At 37.6% G+C, this 17,925-nt stretch overlaps 1 protein-coding gene across 7 annotated transcripts in view; it reads left to right on the forward strand.

Annotated features, from left to right (window-relative positions):
• DIDO1 (death inducer-obliterator 1) overlaps positions 1–17,925 on the forward strand; it is an 88,622-nt gene that overhangs the window by 11,830 nt on the left and 58,867 nt on the right. For 4 of the 7 annotated variants that reach the window (XM_073309101.2, XM_073309100.2, XM_073309106.2 and 1 more), the window contains 3 exons: positions 7,747–7,933; positions 10,130–10,328; positions 16,433–16,543. In XM_073309101.2, the coding sequence (XP_073165202.2) occupies positions 7,769–7,933; positions 10,130–10,328; positions 16,433–16,543 (475 nt within the window). In that variant the 5' untranslated portion in view covers positions 7,747–7,768. Of the gene's footprint in view, positions 1–7,746; positions 7,934–10,129; positions 10,446–16,432; positions 16,544–17,925 lie in introns of those variants that run through there. The other 3 variants (XM_073309103.2, XM_073309104.2, XM_073309105.2) reach the window with 3 other exon arrangements.

Consider the following 17,925-nt stretch of genomic DNA (forward strand, 5'->3'; position numbering starts at 1 on the left):
TAATGTTCCTCCACAAGTTTTGGAAGAAAGGTTTCTAAATCTTCCATAGCAAGGCTGGTTAAATGCAGACTTCCAGAGATAGGCAAGGCAAAAGGGATTGTCCCCTAACGATCAAGACACGGGTCCACTAGGGCCGTGCCTTCCACATAGGTCTGTGCTTCATAGGATTACATATATACTACCCTGACTTGGCCTAGGCCCTAAAATATCCATTTTGATTATACTAATAACTGCACCTCTTATTGTCAAAAGTAGTAGACAATGGGAGACTGTAATAGGCTGCAGTAGAAATTTGACTTCTTCAAGAAAAGCCAATAAACGTATTACTCCATACATATTTTAAGGGATTTTTCTGTGTTCCACCCATCTTTAATCACTGACTGGACATACCGAAACAGTGACGAGTATTTCTAAAACTGTTCTGTTCTGAAAACTTAAATTTATTTTTTGGTAAATTTTTACTTCGCTGTTTGAAGGTATTAGAATGAATTAATGGAATTTTCCTTTAAGCTCAGTATCATTATAGAAAGAACTGCACTCCGATTTTGAAATTTTTTCCCCAAGACTTACTGCCCAAGGAATAAGCCTACTAATGCTGCTGTGTTCCCAAATAGCCACGGACTCTTATGTATGGTCTTGCAAATTAAAGGAATTGAAACAGTTTTGAACCATTTGTACTGTATCTAACTGTAGCATTGGCAATCAATTTTTTATTGAATAAACTTAAAAATACCCAGAACAAACATAACTTTGTGCTTTTGTTATAATCACGTTTCCCCTTTTTGATTTAATTCCACTTTTTATTTTCTATTGTAGATTGTTCTATATTTTCTGTATTGTTTTGAATATTCCCTCTTTCTTTTTCACCCTTTATATTCTTTTCCTATTTTGTACTATGTTCTCTCCTTTCTCTTGTATGTTTTGACTCTTCCTCCTTTTTCTATAAACATCTTTGTTGTTCTTTAATTTATCCCATTTATTCTGTTTTTCACCTCCACAAGACTGTTTATATTCACTGATGAAGCTATACATATCAACTTACACTCACATTTACACTTGCATGTATCCGCATGCACCTACTTGTAAAAAGACCCACTTGCTCACATGCAGCCATCTGCTAACAGATTCACTCCTGACTCCTCCCATCTTCCAATGATTAAAAACAGTGGATCGCAGGGCTGCCTTTTTTTTTTTTTTGTTACTCCTACAATCCTGGTAGTTGAAACACCTTTTTCTTCCTCTTAAGAGTCTTATAGTACCTCTTTAGGGCTAATAAATGGACTTTAATGGAATTACTCATGTTTAAAGTTAAATGCTTTGCGTGATCGGGGCCTTAGTCTAGCACTTCAAATTTAGCACTGAAAGTATGTAAATGCACCTATCCATAATGGTTACTTCATTCATGTAAGATGGTGACATTGCGAAGAGAAGTTTTACTAAGTCTTCACAAAGTTGGTATCCTGTGGATACAGAAATCTGCAGATTGACTTATTTGAATATTTACCTGCGTGTGATGCCCCCCCCAGGCACAAGACTGCGTCATTGGCATTTCAGTTACCGATTTTTTTGTCCATGTCTTGAGGATTGTAGTCTCAGACTTGATAGCTATGTGTCTATGCTGTTTCACAGTTTAACATTTTTATATTGGAAGCTTTTCTGGGTTATTCCAAGTGATTGTCCTGAATATAGCGGCTTTTGTTGAAGAGATGTAACCTTATTGTGGTCTTAAAGAAGGCAGGCTATAATGGAATACTTAATGGTTTAAATACTGGTTTAAAATACTTTGGTTTAAATATTATAGGAGTGTATTGTATATTTGCAGGAGGGAGCGTTGCTGTTAGATGGCTTCTTCATTTCTTTGGAATCACTGATGTATAGGACTTGAAGATAGACCTGTCTATTTGTTTTTACCAATGCAGAATTAAGAATGTTTATCTTAGATTAACTGTGTGGTCCCATAACTTTTAAGTGTAGTAATAATTTTGAAATTCCAAGCTTTAATGTGGGTTTTTTGACGTGGTTTTTTTTAAAAAAAGAAAAGAAATGACAGCATTTTAAAGTGGTTTCCCCTTAAGTAATTGATAGCTATTCCAATTAGACATGATTTTTTTTTTTTTTTTGGCTTGTGAATATCCTTTGTTTTAAAGAATATTTTCAGAATTGCTCAGTGACAGGACTTTCTGTGGAGCTTGTCAGCTGTGCAAGGACTGTGTGAGAGGACCATGCAGGGTATAGAAACTATCAGGCTCTATAACGTATATAGAAACATTAAAATGTTATTTTAAAATAACCACATAAAACTACCAATAGGTAATCATTGTCCAAAGAGCCAGTCTGACCTAACCCTTATGAATATGAAGATAATCATCCAAATGTGAACTGTGTACAAACTTGAGGTCATGATGTCTTCCTGAGCCTTTAGAAAAACCACTCCAATGCTATGCTTTGCAGTGTGAAAAATGCCCAAATGTTGTCCCTTTTCAGTGCTGTTTCTAAGTTCCCTGAGCAACTGTGAAACTGGTAAGAAGCAGGTCAATTTCATGCTGAAGCTATTTGGGAAATTTATTAGAGGTTCCCATTACAGCTGCTTGTGAATGTTTTCTTCTCCCTGTTAAAGCCAGTGTTTTGAGAAGAGGAATCTTTGCTATTAACCTCTACTGGTTGAGATTCATTCCTAGTTGCATATTCGTGTGCATTGTAGCCTTGCCAGAGTTAATGAGTATGTCTTTGTTTAGGTCAATAATAATATTAGTGATACAAGATCTTCTGCTAATCAGAAGAATCCATAATGAGGATCTGACAAGATTCTCTTTCAGTTGGTTGCTGAATGTACAAAAGGTGTACTGTGTTTGAAGTCTAGTGATCATCAACCTTCTAGAAAACTAGAGAATTGGGAGGTCATTCTGTGATTGGCAGGAGGAGGGAAAGATTGTCTTGCAATATTGCTGCCATTCTAGAATTTCTTCAAGCCAGGTAGACATGAGCCTGACTGCTACCAACATTAAAGTCCAGTTTGCAGCAGTTGTAGGCTAGTTTTCATGCTGTTGGGTGGACAGCTTAGAGGCCACCAAATGTACTATGTGCCTCCATGATGATCTGTCCTTAGCCAAATCTGGCACACTACTGGGTAGAATGCCTATGAGGGACAGGTGTCTTACACCATCCAGCTATTGAAGCATTATGTATTCTCAGCTTCATCTCTCTGCTTATCAGGGTGTTTGGTTGTGAAAGATGTTCTTAATGAGATGCTTCATTACTGATGACAGTTTTGCAGTGAGGGCTTCAAGTTTTTCTTGATGCGGCCCATGTTATCGACAACAGAGCCAAAGTGGGTGATGTCACTAACGATATCAACTGAGTGGTCACCCACTAAGATGCTAGAACCCACAATATGTTCAAAATTGCTGACTGGAAGACTTTTGGTTTTACCGCAAATGGGAGAGTAGTTGTAGGGTTCAGAAGAATGGTTAAATGGTTAACTCTATTCCTGTGGGTAGGCACCCAGATGTTTCTGAAGGCTGTTGACAGCCTGAGATCAGTAAAACAAGCTGTGATTCATGCTTGGAGCTTAAAATTGGTATGCTCTCACAACTCCCCTTTAGAGACCGTGAGGAGCGGGTTTCAGTATATTTATTCGCAAAAAGAAAAGGAGGACTTGTGGCACCTTAGAGACTAACCAATTTATTAGAGCATAAGCTTTCGTGAGCTACAGCTCACTTCTTCAGATGCATATCGTGGAAACTGCAGCAGGCTTTATATATACACAGAGAATATGAAACAATACCTATTCCCACCCCACTGTCCTGCTGGTAATAGCTTATCTAAAGTATATTTATTAGTAAAGATTCTGTTTCTCATCATTGTAAACTGATTTGAAGGATAGGAGAGTGTCTTGTAGAGAGTCTTCCATCATTTCTGCATCTGGCTACATTTGTGTTTAGACCCTTTCAGAATTCAGAACAAAGATTACATGTACCTTCCATTTGAAGCAGAAAATTGCTTTGCCCGTTTTCTGTCCAGAATTGCTAAAGCAGAGTAAAATTCAGTTGTTAGACATACATAGGGCACCACAGGATTACATAATGGATCTCAGCATGGAGTAAAGTGCCATTTAGAAAGTGGTATCTGAGCCAAGAAATTTTTAAGATGTTAAAGATTTGTAAGGCATGTAAAACTTCATTAGACATTATAGATTAATGTACAGGTGCCTGCAGAAGTGGTTTTTGGCAGAAGGGTGTTGCAGCTGCCTGTGAGATACTATGCTTCCCTAACTCAGGTGCTTGAAGTGTTTTGGGAGAAGTTAGGGGTCTGGACTGGTACAGAAGATCAAAAAGAAAAAAAAATTTTTTTCTTTCTTAGTGTGTACCAGTCCAGAGACCTTTTTGTTGTAGATTTTCTGTACTCCGTTTCAATTACAACGTACATGTTCATATTAAAGTTATTTTTTGTTGTTTGTCGGCAGAATTTGTGTGGTTCCAAGTATTGCTTTCAACTGAAGCATGAGGAACAACTAGACTTCTGATTTATAGAGATGTTCTAATGACATGGTAACCATGAGAATAAAACTAGAACACTTTGTGATGTAATAAGAGAATCTAGAAATAGTTATGATCTTATTTATGATATCCTGTGTTTTATATACAAGTTTGTGATAAGAAAATACCTGAGCTATATACAATTTTTTATTTTTTGGATATGATCACATTACCATTTTGAAAAAGCAAAACGAGGCATTGTAGGAGCAGTTATTTGTTGGAGGTACCTTCCAGTAGACTACAGATGTAGTGATACCATGCTTAATTGTTTAAAGGAGACTTTGTTCAGTGCATCAGTGTGAAATTGAGAAAGGATGAAAACCTTGTTAAGGCCCATTGCACAAATTAAACTTGCAGTGTGGTTGGTTAGGAGAAGCCAGGACAGGTCTGGAAGGGGATCCTTCTCCTGCATGTTACTGAGGGATGTCTCTGTAATAGTTCCTTCTACGCTGAGATGTAAATTGAGGTTCAGAAGTGGACCGGGGAAGGGCCGCAGACTTCATGGTTAAGTGGGTCTAGTGACTCTAAGAGCCCAAGTAACACAAAGGAGCTGTAACGTGCACTTCCCGACCATACACTGGAGTAGTGGCGGTGGAGGTGCTACATTGCAGCTCTGTATCTCTTGCCACAATCCCTTCCATGCTCCACCTTCATATAGCCCAGTAATTTAGGATTTGTTTTGAAGTTATTTTCAACCCTGTGGAGAGATTTTTGCCTACATTTATTAAAACTGTGGCTTGTATTTCAAAGACATTTTAATTACAGTTGGTCATTGAACTTTTTGACGCTGTCACTTTTGTCATTGGTATCATGGGAGCTCTTTGCATTGAGCAAATCAGAAAAGCTTTTGAAGAAGCTTTTATACAGCTGTCTATCAGTGAGATTCTGTACATTTATTTTTTTGTATATGTACTCAAAGAACCTCTAAAAGTGTTATGACAATAAAGAGGAATAATGATGACTATAGGGGTTATCTAATATAGAAGGTGCTATAATTATAAGTGCCAGTGGGAGCTTGACAATTCATTGTTTAGGGTAATATATTGTTAAAAAGAGCAATTATAAAATGATTTAGTTTGATACCGCAAAAATATTCTTTAAGTTGCTGATTTTTAATAAGTATCTAAATAGGTCAGGGATGCAAGGATTTATGGCATCTACAAAAATGTTCTTTTACTCAGCTGAACTGCTGAGAGACCTATAGTAGATAAATCTTATAGCTGGACACGTTTTTATTACTGTGCTAATTCAGCTTGCTTTTTAGCAGGTTTAACTAATGTAAAAACGGGTCCAGTGCGGGAGCCTTGTTTACACTAGGTATGTCTACACTGGAAAAAAAAAGACCTTCATGCAGTAATGAGTCTGAGTCCAGGTGTACAGACTCAGGCTCACGCTACGGTGCTAAAAAGGGCCATGTAGAAGTTCTGGCTTGGGCTCTGAAGCCCGGGAAGGGAGATGGATTTCAGAGCTGGAGCTCCAGCCCAAGCCAGAACATTCTCTCGTCTATTTTTCATGCTGTAGCATGAACCCCTTGAATCTGACTCTGTAGACCAGGGCTCTAAGACTTGCTGCAGTAGGGATTTGTTTGCAGTATAGGTGTATACGCCAACACTCCCCGTAGGGTCAGCTACCAAATGATAGAACAGGTGGCAGGGTTTATTTTTGTAACACTGTCTAGTGTAGATGCAGCGTAGGTGACTTTGGTTTCCCATGACAGCTACATTTGGCTGATACAGTGGAATGGTTGATCTCGAAAGTGAGATTTACGTATGCAATAGACAGAGCTTTCTCTAACCAGTCCATGACTTTGGATCTCTCTTCTGGAAGAGATTTGATTGACTATAATCTTCAGTGTATTCAAAATAAAATATAAAACTCACTTCTTCAGCCTAGGTTTCCCACAAATCAAATATTTAAAAATAAATCAAAATCTAAATTCCTAACTATACAAACAAACAAATGCTACTACCCTTCCCACCCTCTAACCCCCATACAGAATGGGAAGAGAAAAAGAGACATCATCTTGTGTTCACTTTAAAATGTATGTTAGTCAGGTATCATAGTGATTGGTACAGCATACAAATATATGTATAGTAGAACCTCAGAGTTACGAACACTGGAGTTACAAACTGACCAGTCAACCACACACCTCATTTGGAACTGGAAGTATGCAATCAGGCAGCAGCAGAGACTGCCAAAAAAAGAGAGGCAAATACAGTACAGTACTGTGTTAAATGTAAACTAAAAAAAAATAAAGGGAAAGCAGCATTTTTCTTCTGCATAATAAAGTTTCAATGCTGTATTAATTTAGTGTTCAGTTATAAACTTTTGAAAGAACCACCATAACATTTTGTTCAGAGTTATAAACAACCTCCATTCCCAAGGTGTTTTGAAACTGTCATGTTAAATTAAAACTCACTGTTTAAAATGCAGTTTGCAATCTTGCCACTGGGTTGAGTAAAATTATTAACAAATTGCAAAATATGATCTATTCCAGTGGTTCTCAACCAGGGGTCGGGGCCCCCTGAGGGGCCATGAGCAGGTTTCAGGGGGTCCTCTAAGCAGGGCCTGTGTTAGACTCGCTGGGGCCCAGGGCAGAAAGCCAAAGCCCCACCGCATGGGGCTGAAGCCCAGGACCCTGAGCCCCGCCACCTGGGGCTGAAGCCAAAGCCTGAGCAACTTCGCTTTGCAGTTTCCCCTGTGGCATGGAGCCCCAGATAATTGCCCTGCTTGTACACCCTAACGCCGGCCCTGGCTTTTATATGCAGAAAACCAGTTGTTGTTTTTCTAGGCCATGGAGTTTTCATAGCATGGGGAGGGGAGGGGGGGCTCAGAAAGAGGTTGAGAACCCCATATCTGTTCAACATCAGAATGTTCCCTAACATGAGAAAATACTGACTGCAGTATTAGGTATGCATTAGTAATATCAGATCTGTGCCTCAAGATTAAATATATTGAAGATAATTTTCCATATATGGCCTTGACTCTGGTTGATGGCACAAAAATATTAAACTGGATTTATTTGCACAATCAGCAGAGGACATTCTGAAGTCAGTAGTATGTTACAAGCTGAAAGATTCAAATAAGATATGTTAGGGCACATATATTTAATTTTTAGTTTTCATTCAGTGGCATATGTTGTATAATAATAGTAGGGTATTTTATTAGAATTGAACAAGTAGTGATTAGCTGACTTTCCCTCTTCCTTCAGGTATATCTCTTAGAATTGCGTGATGTGTGATGAATTGGAGATTCTGAACAGGGAGATTGAGCGGTTATTACGGAGCAACATCGTGGAAGAAGGCACTTTAAATTCAGACTGTCTTCAGCCATCTACCACTGACTCCTTGGATATAGCCACTGATTCAGACAATGAAGCAAAGTACAAATTAGTGCAGGTACCCAATGCCTTTATAAACAGTAATAGGGTTCTTAAAATTAGGTTATACTACTCTGGGTTTTTTATTTGTTTCTTTTTTGGAAGACTTGAAATGTACTTGGGAAGTATTCAGAAAGCAGGGAACAACCTGAATTTGTCCGTATGCAGCATTAGTTTATCTGTTGCTGTCAGTGATAGAACAATTATTTGGATTGCTTTACTATTTCATGTACCAGCTGAGAAGAATGGCAAATTTCTGTTTTCATTTGGAAAATGTAATGGCACTGGAGATGATCATTTCCCAAGTAGTAACACGTGGTTAAAAATAGCAAATATGCTGTAAGACTCTGGGGTTTGTGAACTTGGACAGTTTCATTTGAACAAATAAATTGTAGGGAGGATGTGTTGGGACATGTAGGATTGTACGTGTCCTTAATTTGTCCTTACATTTGCCTATCTCCACCTCTGGTACATTACAGTACCAGAATTCATCCTTATCATCCTGAAATCCTTGTTATGTTTTAATCACTTTTTACCTTTACTGTTGCAGTTCTTCTTGCAATTGCTCCTAAATCATTGTTTGTTCCAAGAAATGGAATCATGTTACCTTTGTTCTCTGTCACTGGCTTATGTTCAAGTTCAATTCAAAACTGACTTTATTGGTTCTATCCTGCGTCCTGTTCCAAGCCTGATCGCTGTACTCCAATTGGGTTAGGCTTTTCTGTACTTTCCTCTGGACAACAGTTAGCTTTGTTCCTGTAGAAAAGTAAGTTCCTGATTCTGAAATAATCTTGAAAAAGTTTTTGCCAGCAGAGTTAGCTCCTATGGTAGAGGGAGATCTCTTAACAAATGGTGGTTGTCAGCCCTTCTTTGGCCTAGTCTAGTTTTCATGAAACATTTTAAAAAAGTTTTGCCCCATTCACGCAGGCTGTACCTGCTCATAAAATCATATTTCTTGAAAAATATTCAAAGATAGATTTTGAAAACTGTTCAGGTTTGGGAGTCTTTGTAAAGTGGACATGAGCATAGGGACAATTTCTCACTTGTGGAGCTTCATCTGGAACTCTTAATCTTCCCTACTTTTAAACCACTAACTAATTTCTAGTTTTTAAATCTTTGAAGCTATGGTCGTGTCCACACTTACAAATTGTGCCCCTCTAGCTATGTTAGCATAGTTAAACTGTATAGCTTATTCTGGTTTGGCAAAGTGAAATAAATTATACCGGTAAAAAGTGACGTATATCAGTATAATTGCATCTGAACTAGGGTTTATACGCGCATAACTGTGACCATGAAAAAAATCACACTCCTTGCCAATATAGTTATACTGGTAAAACTTTTTAAGTTTAGACCAGGCCTACTTTTTTGCTGTAAAATTGCATTTGACTTGTTTTAAAACACTTTATAGTGTAAAATATTTGATATAAATGACGACACAAAAAAACATGGTCTTTTAGCAGTTAGGGTATGTTGGCTTGGTTCTTTAAACTCTGTCTTGAAAACACAGTACAAGACCAGGAGAAAGTGAAAGAATAGAGAATTTATCCTTCTGCTAACTGGAAATTCTCAATTAGATATCTGTATCTGGCTATAGGGAAAATTAGTTGGTGTTAATCAGGTTTATCTAGGATAGTTAGCTTCGATTAGTGATGTTAAACTTGGCTAAAGTCTTTAAAATAGGATAATGTTTTTCTATATTTTCAGTACTGTTAGAAACATCTAAATATAGATTATATCTTTTAATTTCACTCTGGCTGAGCTATTAAATACGATTATTAGAGTTAACTTATTTTGTTAAATTTCTATTTAGGACGCAGTTGTGCTATGAAAATCTTAATGGCTTCCAAACAAATGTATCCGTATACAAGATACATGCCTTATGGAGCTGAATGATGAGTCTTAACAGGGGAGTTTTGGTGGTAGTTTTTTCCCGTTTACAATAATACTTCTTCCTGTTTCAGCCCATTTCCTGGGGAAAAACTGATGAAGAAACAAAATGTGAAGTTGCTTTCAAGTGTTACAGATGCATGTTACCTTTTATTTTATCTGTTTTCTTACCAAAACTATCTCAATTTACAAACTTATTTTTTAATAATGAGAACTTTGTAGCAATTTAAAGCAATACCAGGTTGTCTGACCTGTTGGAATTGTGTAATACAGAGTGGTAAATTAAATTAATAAAACTATATAAACTTTTAATTTTTTTTTCTTTCAGGAGCCTACAACTGGAGGATTGATATCTGAGTCTTTGGATTGTCATCAAGCTGAACCATGCACTTCTGAATTATCAAATTCAGCATGTGCTTTAGGGATTATGCTGAATGACTCTGATCGACGACTGCTGCCCTCTTCTCGCTCTCCCTTTCATTTAGATCTACAGGGAGAAACCATCCCAACCTCTAATGCTGTGTCAGGTAAAGCATATAGAGGACATTGAAGAATCTTCCTATTTCTTTAAGTTTTATCTGGAATTTAAATCTCAGAATTTGGATTTCCTCTGCTGTACTCTTAACATTTCTTCATCTTCCAAGGTAAACAAATATATAAAATATTGTTTGATCTGTTGCGTCATAACAGCTTTAATTTTCAATTTCTTATTAATATCCATTTAAAGTTTTTTAATATTTTAAAATTATAATCTTGTTGCTACATAAGATGCTTAAAACTAAAAAAGAAATATGTAATGTGTTTTTTAAACGTTATCTTCTAAAGAGCTTAACAAAATTCCATCAAGTTTTAGAAATAATTTGTGAATGCTCCAATAGCTAGGCTAGAAAGGTGATTCGTCATTTTTATTACCTTACTATTAGCTTAAAATTAATTATTCTTTTAATTCTACTGCAGCATTCTTCTTAGCCATTTCCCACTTCAGTGATGCTCAAGCATGCACTAGCTTGATGGTTATATCAACAGTACAATCCCATTGAAGTTGTCTTATAGAGAATCTTGTAAGTGCTATGTTTTCAAACACTGTTAAGTGGATTTGAAAAGTTCCCTATTTTAGCTTTATTAATTACTTTATAAATGGTAGCATATTTTTTAAAAAAGAGAGAACTTCTCAGGCCATCAGTTTTTAGTTTAAGTAGACAAAAACATGGCACCATTTTGTCATGGGCTAACTTTAGAGGCGTTCGTGCCTGATATGTTACAAGTGTAGCATATGCTGGTACACTGCTTGAAACAGGAGCCATCTCATCAGGACTGCACATTGCAAGATGTAAAAATAGTGAGATTTAAAAAGATAACATGCTAGCATGCTTAAGCCCCTCACATACTAGCAGTTGGAATTGTGGGTATATATCTGAAGCTATTGGAAATTTGTTCAGTTTCTTCAGGAATCACCATAAAATGAAAATAGGATAAAGTGTATGATTCAGTTTTGTTATAATGCATTAGATACTTCTGAAAGAAATGCAAAATCAAATCATATGGCGCTGCTGCTCCCAGTGTAGAGACAAATGACTTAGGTTCCATGTATGGAACAGTTTAATAATGGTTTTAAAATTTAGTTGTGGCTCAGAGTGTTAATAGTGTAAAATTCATTAGTCAGACAGGATAAAATTCCATAACCTTTCCAAGGAAAGTGTATGAAAATAGTGTTTCAATTTGTGCAAGTAAATCCCTATTTATCCTGTGATGACTGTACAACAGCAACACACATTATACTGATCACAAAACTTATTTATTATTCCTTCCTTCTTAGCAAGGCACTTACATTGCATGAAACTTGTTTGAAATGCAGCAGCACATATGCTTACTGGCTTTAGTGATTGAGATAATCTTATGCCAAATTGTTCTTTATTTTGGATCCTCATAAAGTTGCCTCATGCTTGTATGTTGTTTCTGTCACTTGCTTCCTGCTGTTCTCTCAGACCTGGAGAGGGATTCTAAGAAGCTGTGTCCCTCACATCAACACTAGCTTTACCCTACAGTTCAGCTTGTACATTTCCAGGTTATTTGCCAGAACTCTTCTCTGGCACAACATACAATTTGGAAGCCTTGACACAAAGACCACATCAAGGACCAGCCTTATTTGAGTTCCTTTCAATGTGTTGAGTTTTTTTTCAGAGAATTTCTTGGTAAGGCTTTGAGAAATTCTTCTGACCTGAACAAGATTATACTTAACCAGTCCCATTAGTGAGACTCCTCTAAAGGGAATGTGTAATACCTTTTGCTGAATTACTAACTACCAACATTACTAAAACAATCAGTCCTTTCAGTCCTTCACCCATTCAGCTCCACTGGCGAATGAAAATACTTCCCAAACATCATCTAGAGAAGGCACCCCAGAAGTAACTAATCTAGTCCATTAGACACTTTCTTCTCCTGGACTCTTAAAATTGTTCAGACTGACCTCCTCAGATTTTCAGGAATACCTTCCTCTTAACTTCTTTTCATTGCCACCCTATTGGGATCACAAGACGTGACAGGCAGTTCTGGACAGCATGGTGAAACTTATCCAAGGGGCCATTGTCTTTTCCAGAAGAAAGATTATTTGCTTTTGATAGAGATTCTTCATGATGAAAAAGAAAATAGGATATTTCTGCCCCATCCTGGCCTTGTGTGGGCTGCATCCAGGTTCATGAAATCTCACTTTGTACAGAATCCTGGCATTCGTGATACAAGAGGCTTTCTATTAAGACTCCTTACATTTCATCTGATTTGGATCCAGAAGAATCCCAGGACCAGTAATAATAGTATGAAGTTACTTATTGACCTATGGTATTGAGGGAGATGTCCTAGCATCTGATAATGTCCTCAAATTATACCAGGGCGGGGAGGAAGAGAGTACAAATTGTCTGTTTTGAGGAATCTCTCGATAAAGGAATCTTAGAAACCGAGTACAAGGACAAGAAAATGTTGGCCAAATGCCAGAAGAAAAGTAGCTCTTCAGAGAGTAACCGTCTTCTCCAGGTTTCTTCTCATACAGATTCTGCAAATGACTGAATTAGATGGCAGTTGAACAGATCTTGAGGTGAAAGGTCTAGAAGCAACTTCTCTAGATAACCCTCTACCAACCACAATAATGTAGACTTGTCCTCTTCTCCCATCTGAGGGGATTGGACTCTTGAGCAGGCATCTCTGATTCTCAGCCAGGAGGGATGACAAATGTTGGAAATATTCAGTCAGGCTCCCAGAGCTTAGTAAAGCATAGCCAGAAGATGGCAGATAATAAACTACTACAAAGCTATAGAGATGTATTCACCTTCCTAGTCCCCGTCTAAGGGGCTTAAAAATTATCCTTGTATTGAAGAATTTGCAGAAATCATTACAAGTATCAGAATTCAAAATAAAAACACTAAAGTCCATTTTGACAGCTGTTTTTCAGGTCAGTTTCCTAATCTCTATCAGTTTCAAGAAGATTTGCCTACATATCCTGATCAGACCATCACTCTGGCAAGACATGTTCTTATGTGGTCAGAAACATTTCCAGTAGAGGGTCCTATGCTTTGACCTTAATTACTCTCTAACGTATTCACAGAAATGTACTACTTGTTTGGATGGAAACTCTTTAGGCCTGGACTTCACGCAGGTTTTGTACCATATAACTATTTTGGGGGAGGGAGGGGCAGTGTTGGTTGGTTTTACCTATCTGTATAAGCGCTAATGTGGATGAAGTCTTACTGGTATAACATATTGTCCTTCCCTTATGGAAATAATCTGTACTGGTTTAAGACACCTTTATGCTGATATATCTGTGTCCATATTACAGGGGTTGTACAGTTTTAATTATGCTATTAGAATTTGTGTGTCTATACAAGCTGTTAGAAAATGATTTGCATCCTGATAAGAGCATCCTTGAGACACAGGGCAGAACAGGACATCAGTTTTATGGTTCATTTCTACTAAGTAAGGGGACTCATGGTGAATTAAGAAAAAAATCAGCTTAATCCAACTCAAACCGTTCAGAACTTTGAAGTCACTTTCAATACCAAACTTCAAAGGATGTTTCTTCCCAGGGGGAGAGAACAAAATAAAGGAAGTTATATGCCATGTCTGTGAACAGCCCCTAGCTTTCAAAATATTATTGAGTTTACTAGGTAATCCGATTTGTTAGAACTGCTGAGCTGGCAACGTTTCTGATATATCCACTTCAAAGATTCGTGCTACCCTTTCCATCAGATGCTCTTTACCCCCTTTGCAAATAGAATGCCCCTAAGGACATGTTCATCTAGCCTGGTGATTTGTGACTAGACCCCCAAATGATGAATTGGATAGAACTGTGTTTATTATGGATGGAAAGAACACTTTTTGCTGGGGGAGCACATCTTTCACATCTTTGGGGAGGTGGTCTCAGAAAGAAATGATGAGGAAGATCAACTGGCTAGAGATCTGAGACATTTGATTAGCTTTCCTTGTACTGCACAAATAAACAAAACTTCAACATATCCTAATAATGACAGACAACACTATATGAGCAGAGGACCAGGTCAGCATATTTGCACCAAGAAGAAAGGTCCCTCTTGTTCTGGGGAATTAATAATATATAATTGATTTGGGCCCTGCATATCAAGTCGAATCTAAATACAGTATCTGATTGGCTAAGTAGGCAAGAAGCAGACCCAGCAGAATGGAGTCTCTACTGCTCTTTCTTCCTGTTGATAAGAAAGATTGGAGTCCAGGATGGGATCTCTCTGCAAACAAAATACCAAGACAAAAAGATACTACTTCCAATTCTATGTCACCCAGCAATGCCCCTTGAAGCATTTCTCAGAATTGGCTATTAGGCCAATTCTGTGCTTCCTTGCCTGCTGCTTTGAGCAAAATTTTCCAGAAGAAAGCATCAGCCCCATTCTGAACTCTGAGACAATGTTTTTTCTACCTTTGAAATTGTCGTTCTCCCCTTTTCTATGACATGCCAAAAAGAACCACTAAGTTAAGGGTCAATAACTTACCCAGGGAAACTCCATTTGTCAACATGAGTTTCTGTTAGCCATGGTAATTTAAATTGGCTTTTAAAATAGCTAGCGATAGCTGGTGACAGTTTCCCTTGTGGAGAGTTGCTCTCTGCTGGTAGAAAGATGTGAGGGAATGTGATAGGGCATGTAATAGGCAAGGCAGGTGCATGGTGGAACTGAACTATGCCTGAGCCTTTTGCAGTGGCAGAAGTTAGAGAAACTAAGTAGCTCTTCTCTTGCTCTAATTCTGCTGAGAATGAGGGTCAGGGAGCCACAACTAGGTTGCAGCAGCCACCTCTCTCCTCTTTGTCAACATGGAGAATCTGTTCATGAATATTTTTTGTTTTCTGGTTTCTTGTTTTTTATTTTTTGTAATATGTTCCATATGTTGGCATAGCTTGTAGGCAGTTCATCCTGATTTCAGAGTTCAAGAGAAAGTGATAGTTCACTTGAGAAATAATTCATTTTAGAAAATAATGTTTTAAGTAAAACTTTTCATTTTGTGCGTATTTATGAACTCCATGAGGTATTGATAAAATTATAGGTGCAAGCCAGGGATGCTAGAAATAAATTACCATTCTGCATTTCCTCACCCCAAATCTGAATAATCTTCTGGGAGATTAATTTATTTTTCTTTTCAGCTGACATGGTTCCTACTTTTATATTTTAATTTAATAGGATCTTCTAAAATATTCGTAGCTGCTTATGGACTAAGGTAGCTGGAGGCTTCTAGACAATCCACTTGCATTTTCACAACTCTGGATACTTATACGAGAGTCAGGTTTTGGTATGAAAAACAAGGAAATAAGTTTATAATTCAATATTCTGGTTCCACCGTTCACATATTTTTATACACAACTATTATTAGACAAGATTGTTGGAACAATAATTGGGATTTGATTGTAACTGGGGTAATAATTACATCCAGTGTATTGTCTTGCAAGGCCTACGTGTCATCTTGTAAATTCTGCAGTCTTAACAACACTGAGAGTAACCATTCCATTATAACTTATTTGGTATGTATTTGTGGAAGTTTTCAAAGTGTCATGGTAATGATACTATAGTTAAAATGTACAGTGTCATTTAGTTTTACTCTTATTCTGGCACTTTTAACTTATTCAATAAATTACTTTTGCATTGAGACATATACTTTTCAAGTTCAGATCCATATATATATTTTTTAACTTTAAGTCCTAAAATCTTTAGTTTTGTAATATCTGAAGTTCAGGATTAAACACCATCAACTGTTTCCCTTTAAATGAAACATTTAAAATAGCTGATAGTATAGATTATTTTGAGTAGTTGAGTATATACCTCAGCTTTTATTATTCTTATTTTGTTGCTAAACAGTTTGCAAAAAGTCGGAACCAAGTTAGTAGTGAATGTGCGTGCTATATCCAAAAATATGCAGTACAATTTAGCACTTTATGTTAGAGTAAATTTGAGATCTTTTAGTTTCTGGTATTCATTTGGGGTCAAAATTAGATTACTTACATGTTTGGATACTCATAATTTTACATTGTGATAGATTTTTCTAGATTAAATCTCTTGTTATTAATAGGTGCAACAGAATCTCCAGGTCTAAGCAATTACATTCTGAGTCTTATGTTTATTTTTAGAGTTGCACTTGGGGAATGGTGGTGTCCCTATTATGGAACAAGTTGTAAATTCACGGTCTGTGGCATTTGAATCTGAATCCAGTCTTGGCAACATGGAAAACCGTTCTCCTGGTAAGTCCATTTTCTTTCTTTTCTTGAGCAGAAATCTTGCTAACACATCCAATTTGTGTGTTTCTTAACCAAAAGATAACTTGAGCAAATAGTGTAAAAACTATCTCTGAGGAGGAGTACAATATGTTAATGTGTAGATTTACTTTTAAGAATATAAAGAATATTTTTATTTAGGAGCCCCCTGTGATGGGTTCCCCCCAGGGTGCCAGCTGCAACTGGGGTATCTCTGAGCTCCCCCTTACCCACCTACCTGGGCTCCCTCTCACACTGTGGTGCTGTGTTAAGTTTCCAAGCTTGCTCTTTCACCAGCATACACACACCTAGCTGCAGAACTTACAGGCTGCTGTGATCAGTTCTGCATGGGGAGGCTTACAGCTAAGGAACTGCCCAGCTGCTCAAGACAACACCTCTGGAGTGTAAACCCAAAATTATAGCGTCCTGCACTGCACAGTGATCTGTACAGTTTAAGCTCATGAAATTCGCCCCCTCCTTCAGTGTGAAGAGAGAATATACAACAGCTTTTTCCCCCAAGTTATAACTCCCACACACTGGTCTGTGATGAAGCAAAAGCAAATTTATTAAATACAAAAGATGGATTTTAAGTGATTATAAGGGATAGTAAACAAAGCAAGTTACCGAGCAAATAAACAAAAACACAATATAAGCTTAATATACTAAAGAGATTGGATATGAGTAGCAAACTCTCACCCTAAATGTTGATTTAAGCTGGCTGCAGGCTCTTAAGGGGCAAGCTGCACTTGCTGGCAGCTTAAGAACCCCAGATATTCCTTTCACAGCCCAGAAACCCCTCTAGCCTGGGTCCAACACTTCTCCCTAGTTCAGTCATTGTTTGTCAGGTGTTTCCAAGAGTCTCCCCTTCATTGAAGAACCATGATGATGTCACTCTCCTGCCTTAAATAGCTTTTGTATATGGCGGGAACCCTTTGTCTCCAAGCTTGGTTCCCATGTCTTTCAGTGGAAAAGCACTGGTCTTCCAAGATGGAGTCCAATACCAAGTGATATGGTCACATGCCCCTGTAGTGTCATAGAAGCCATGACTTGAGGCTGTTTGTACTATCCTCAGGAAGCCTTCCCAGGAAGGCTCCCTGGTGGGAGATTAGCTTCTTCTAAGACCTATTGTTCTTCTAAGAGTCCATTGACTTGAATGGGCCATTTCCAGCCATCCATCTAGACTGACAGTCTTTTGCCTAGTGGGTGTTCCCCAGGTGTAAACACGTTTGTAATAGATACATAGACAATATTCCTAACTTCAAATACCAAAACGAAACATGCGTACAAATAGGATAATCATATTCAGTAAATTATAACCTCTACAATGATATCTCACATGACGTCTCTTGTATAAAATACATAATAGTTAT

This window comes from Lepidochelys kempii, chromosome 13 (assembly GCF_965140285.1).
Source record: "Lepidochelys kempii isolate rLepKem1 chromosome 13, rLepKem1.hap1, whole genome shotgun sequence".
NCBI classification, from domain to species: domain Eukaryota; kingdom Metazoa; phylum Chordata; order Testudines; family Cheloniidae; genus Lepidochelys; species Lepidochelys kempii.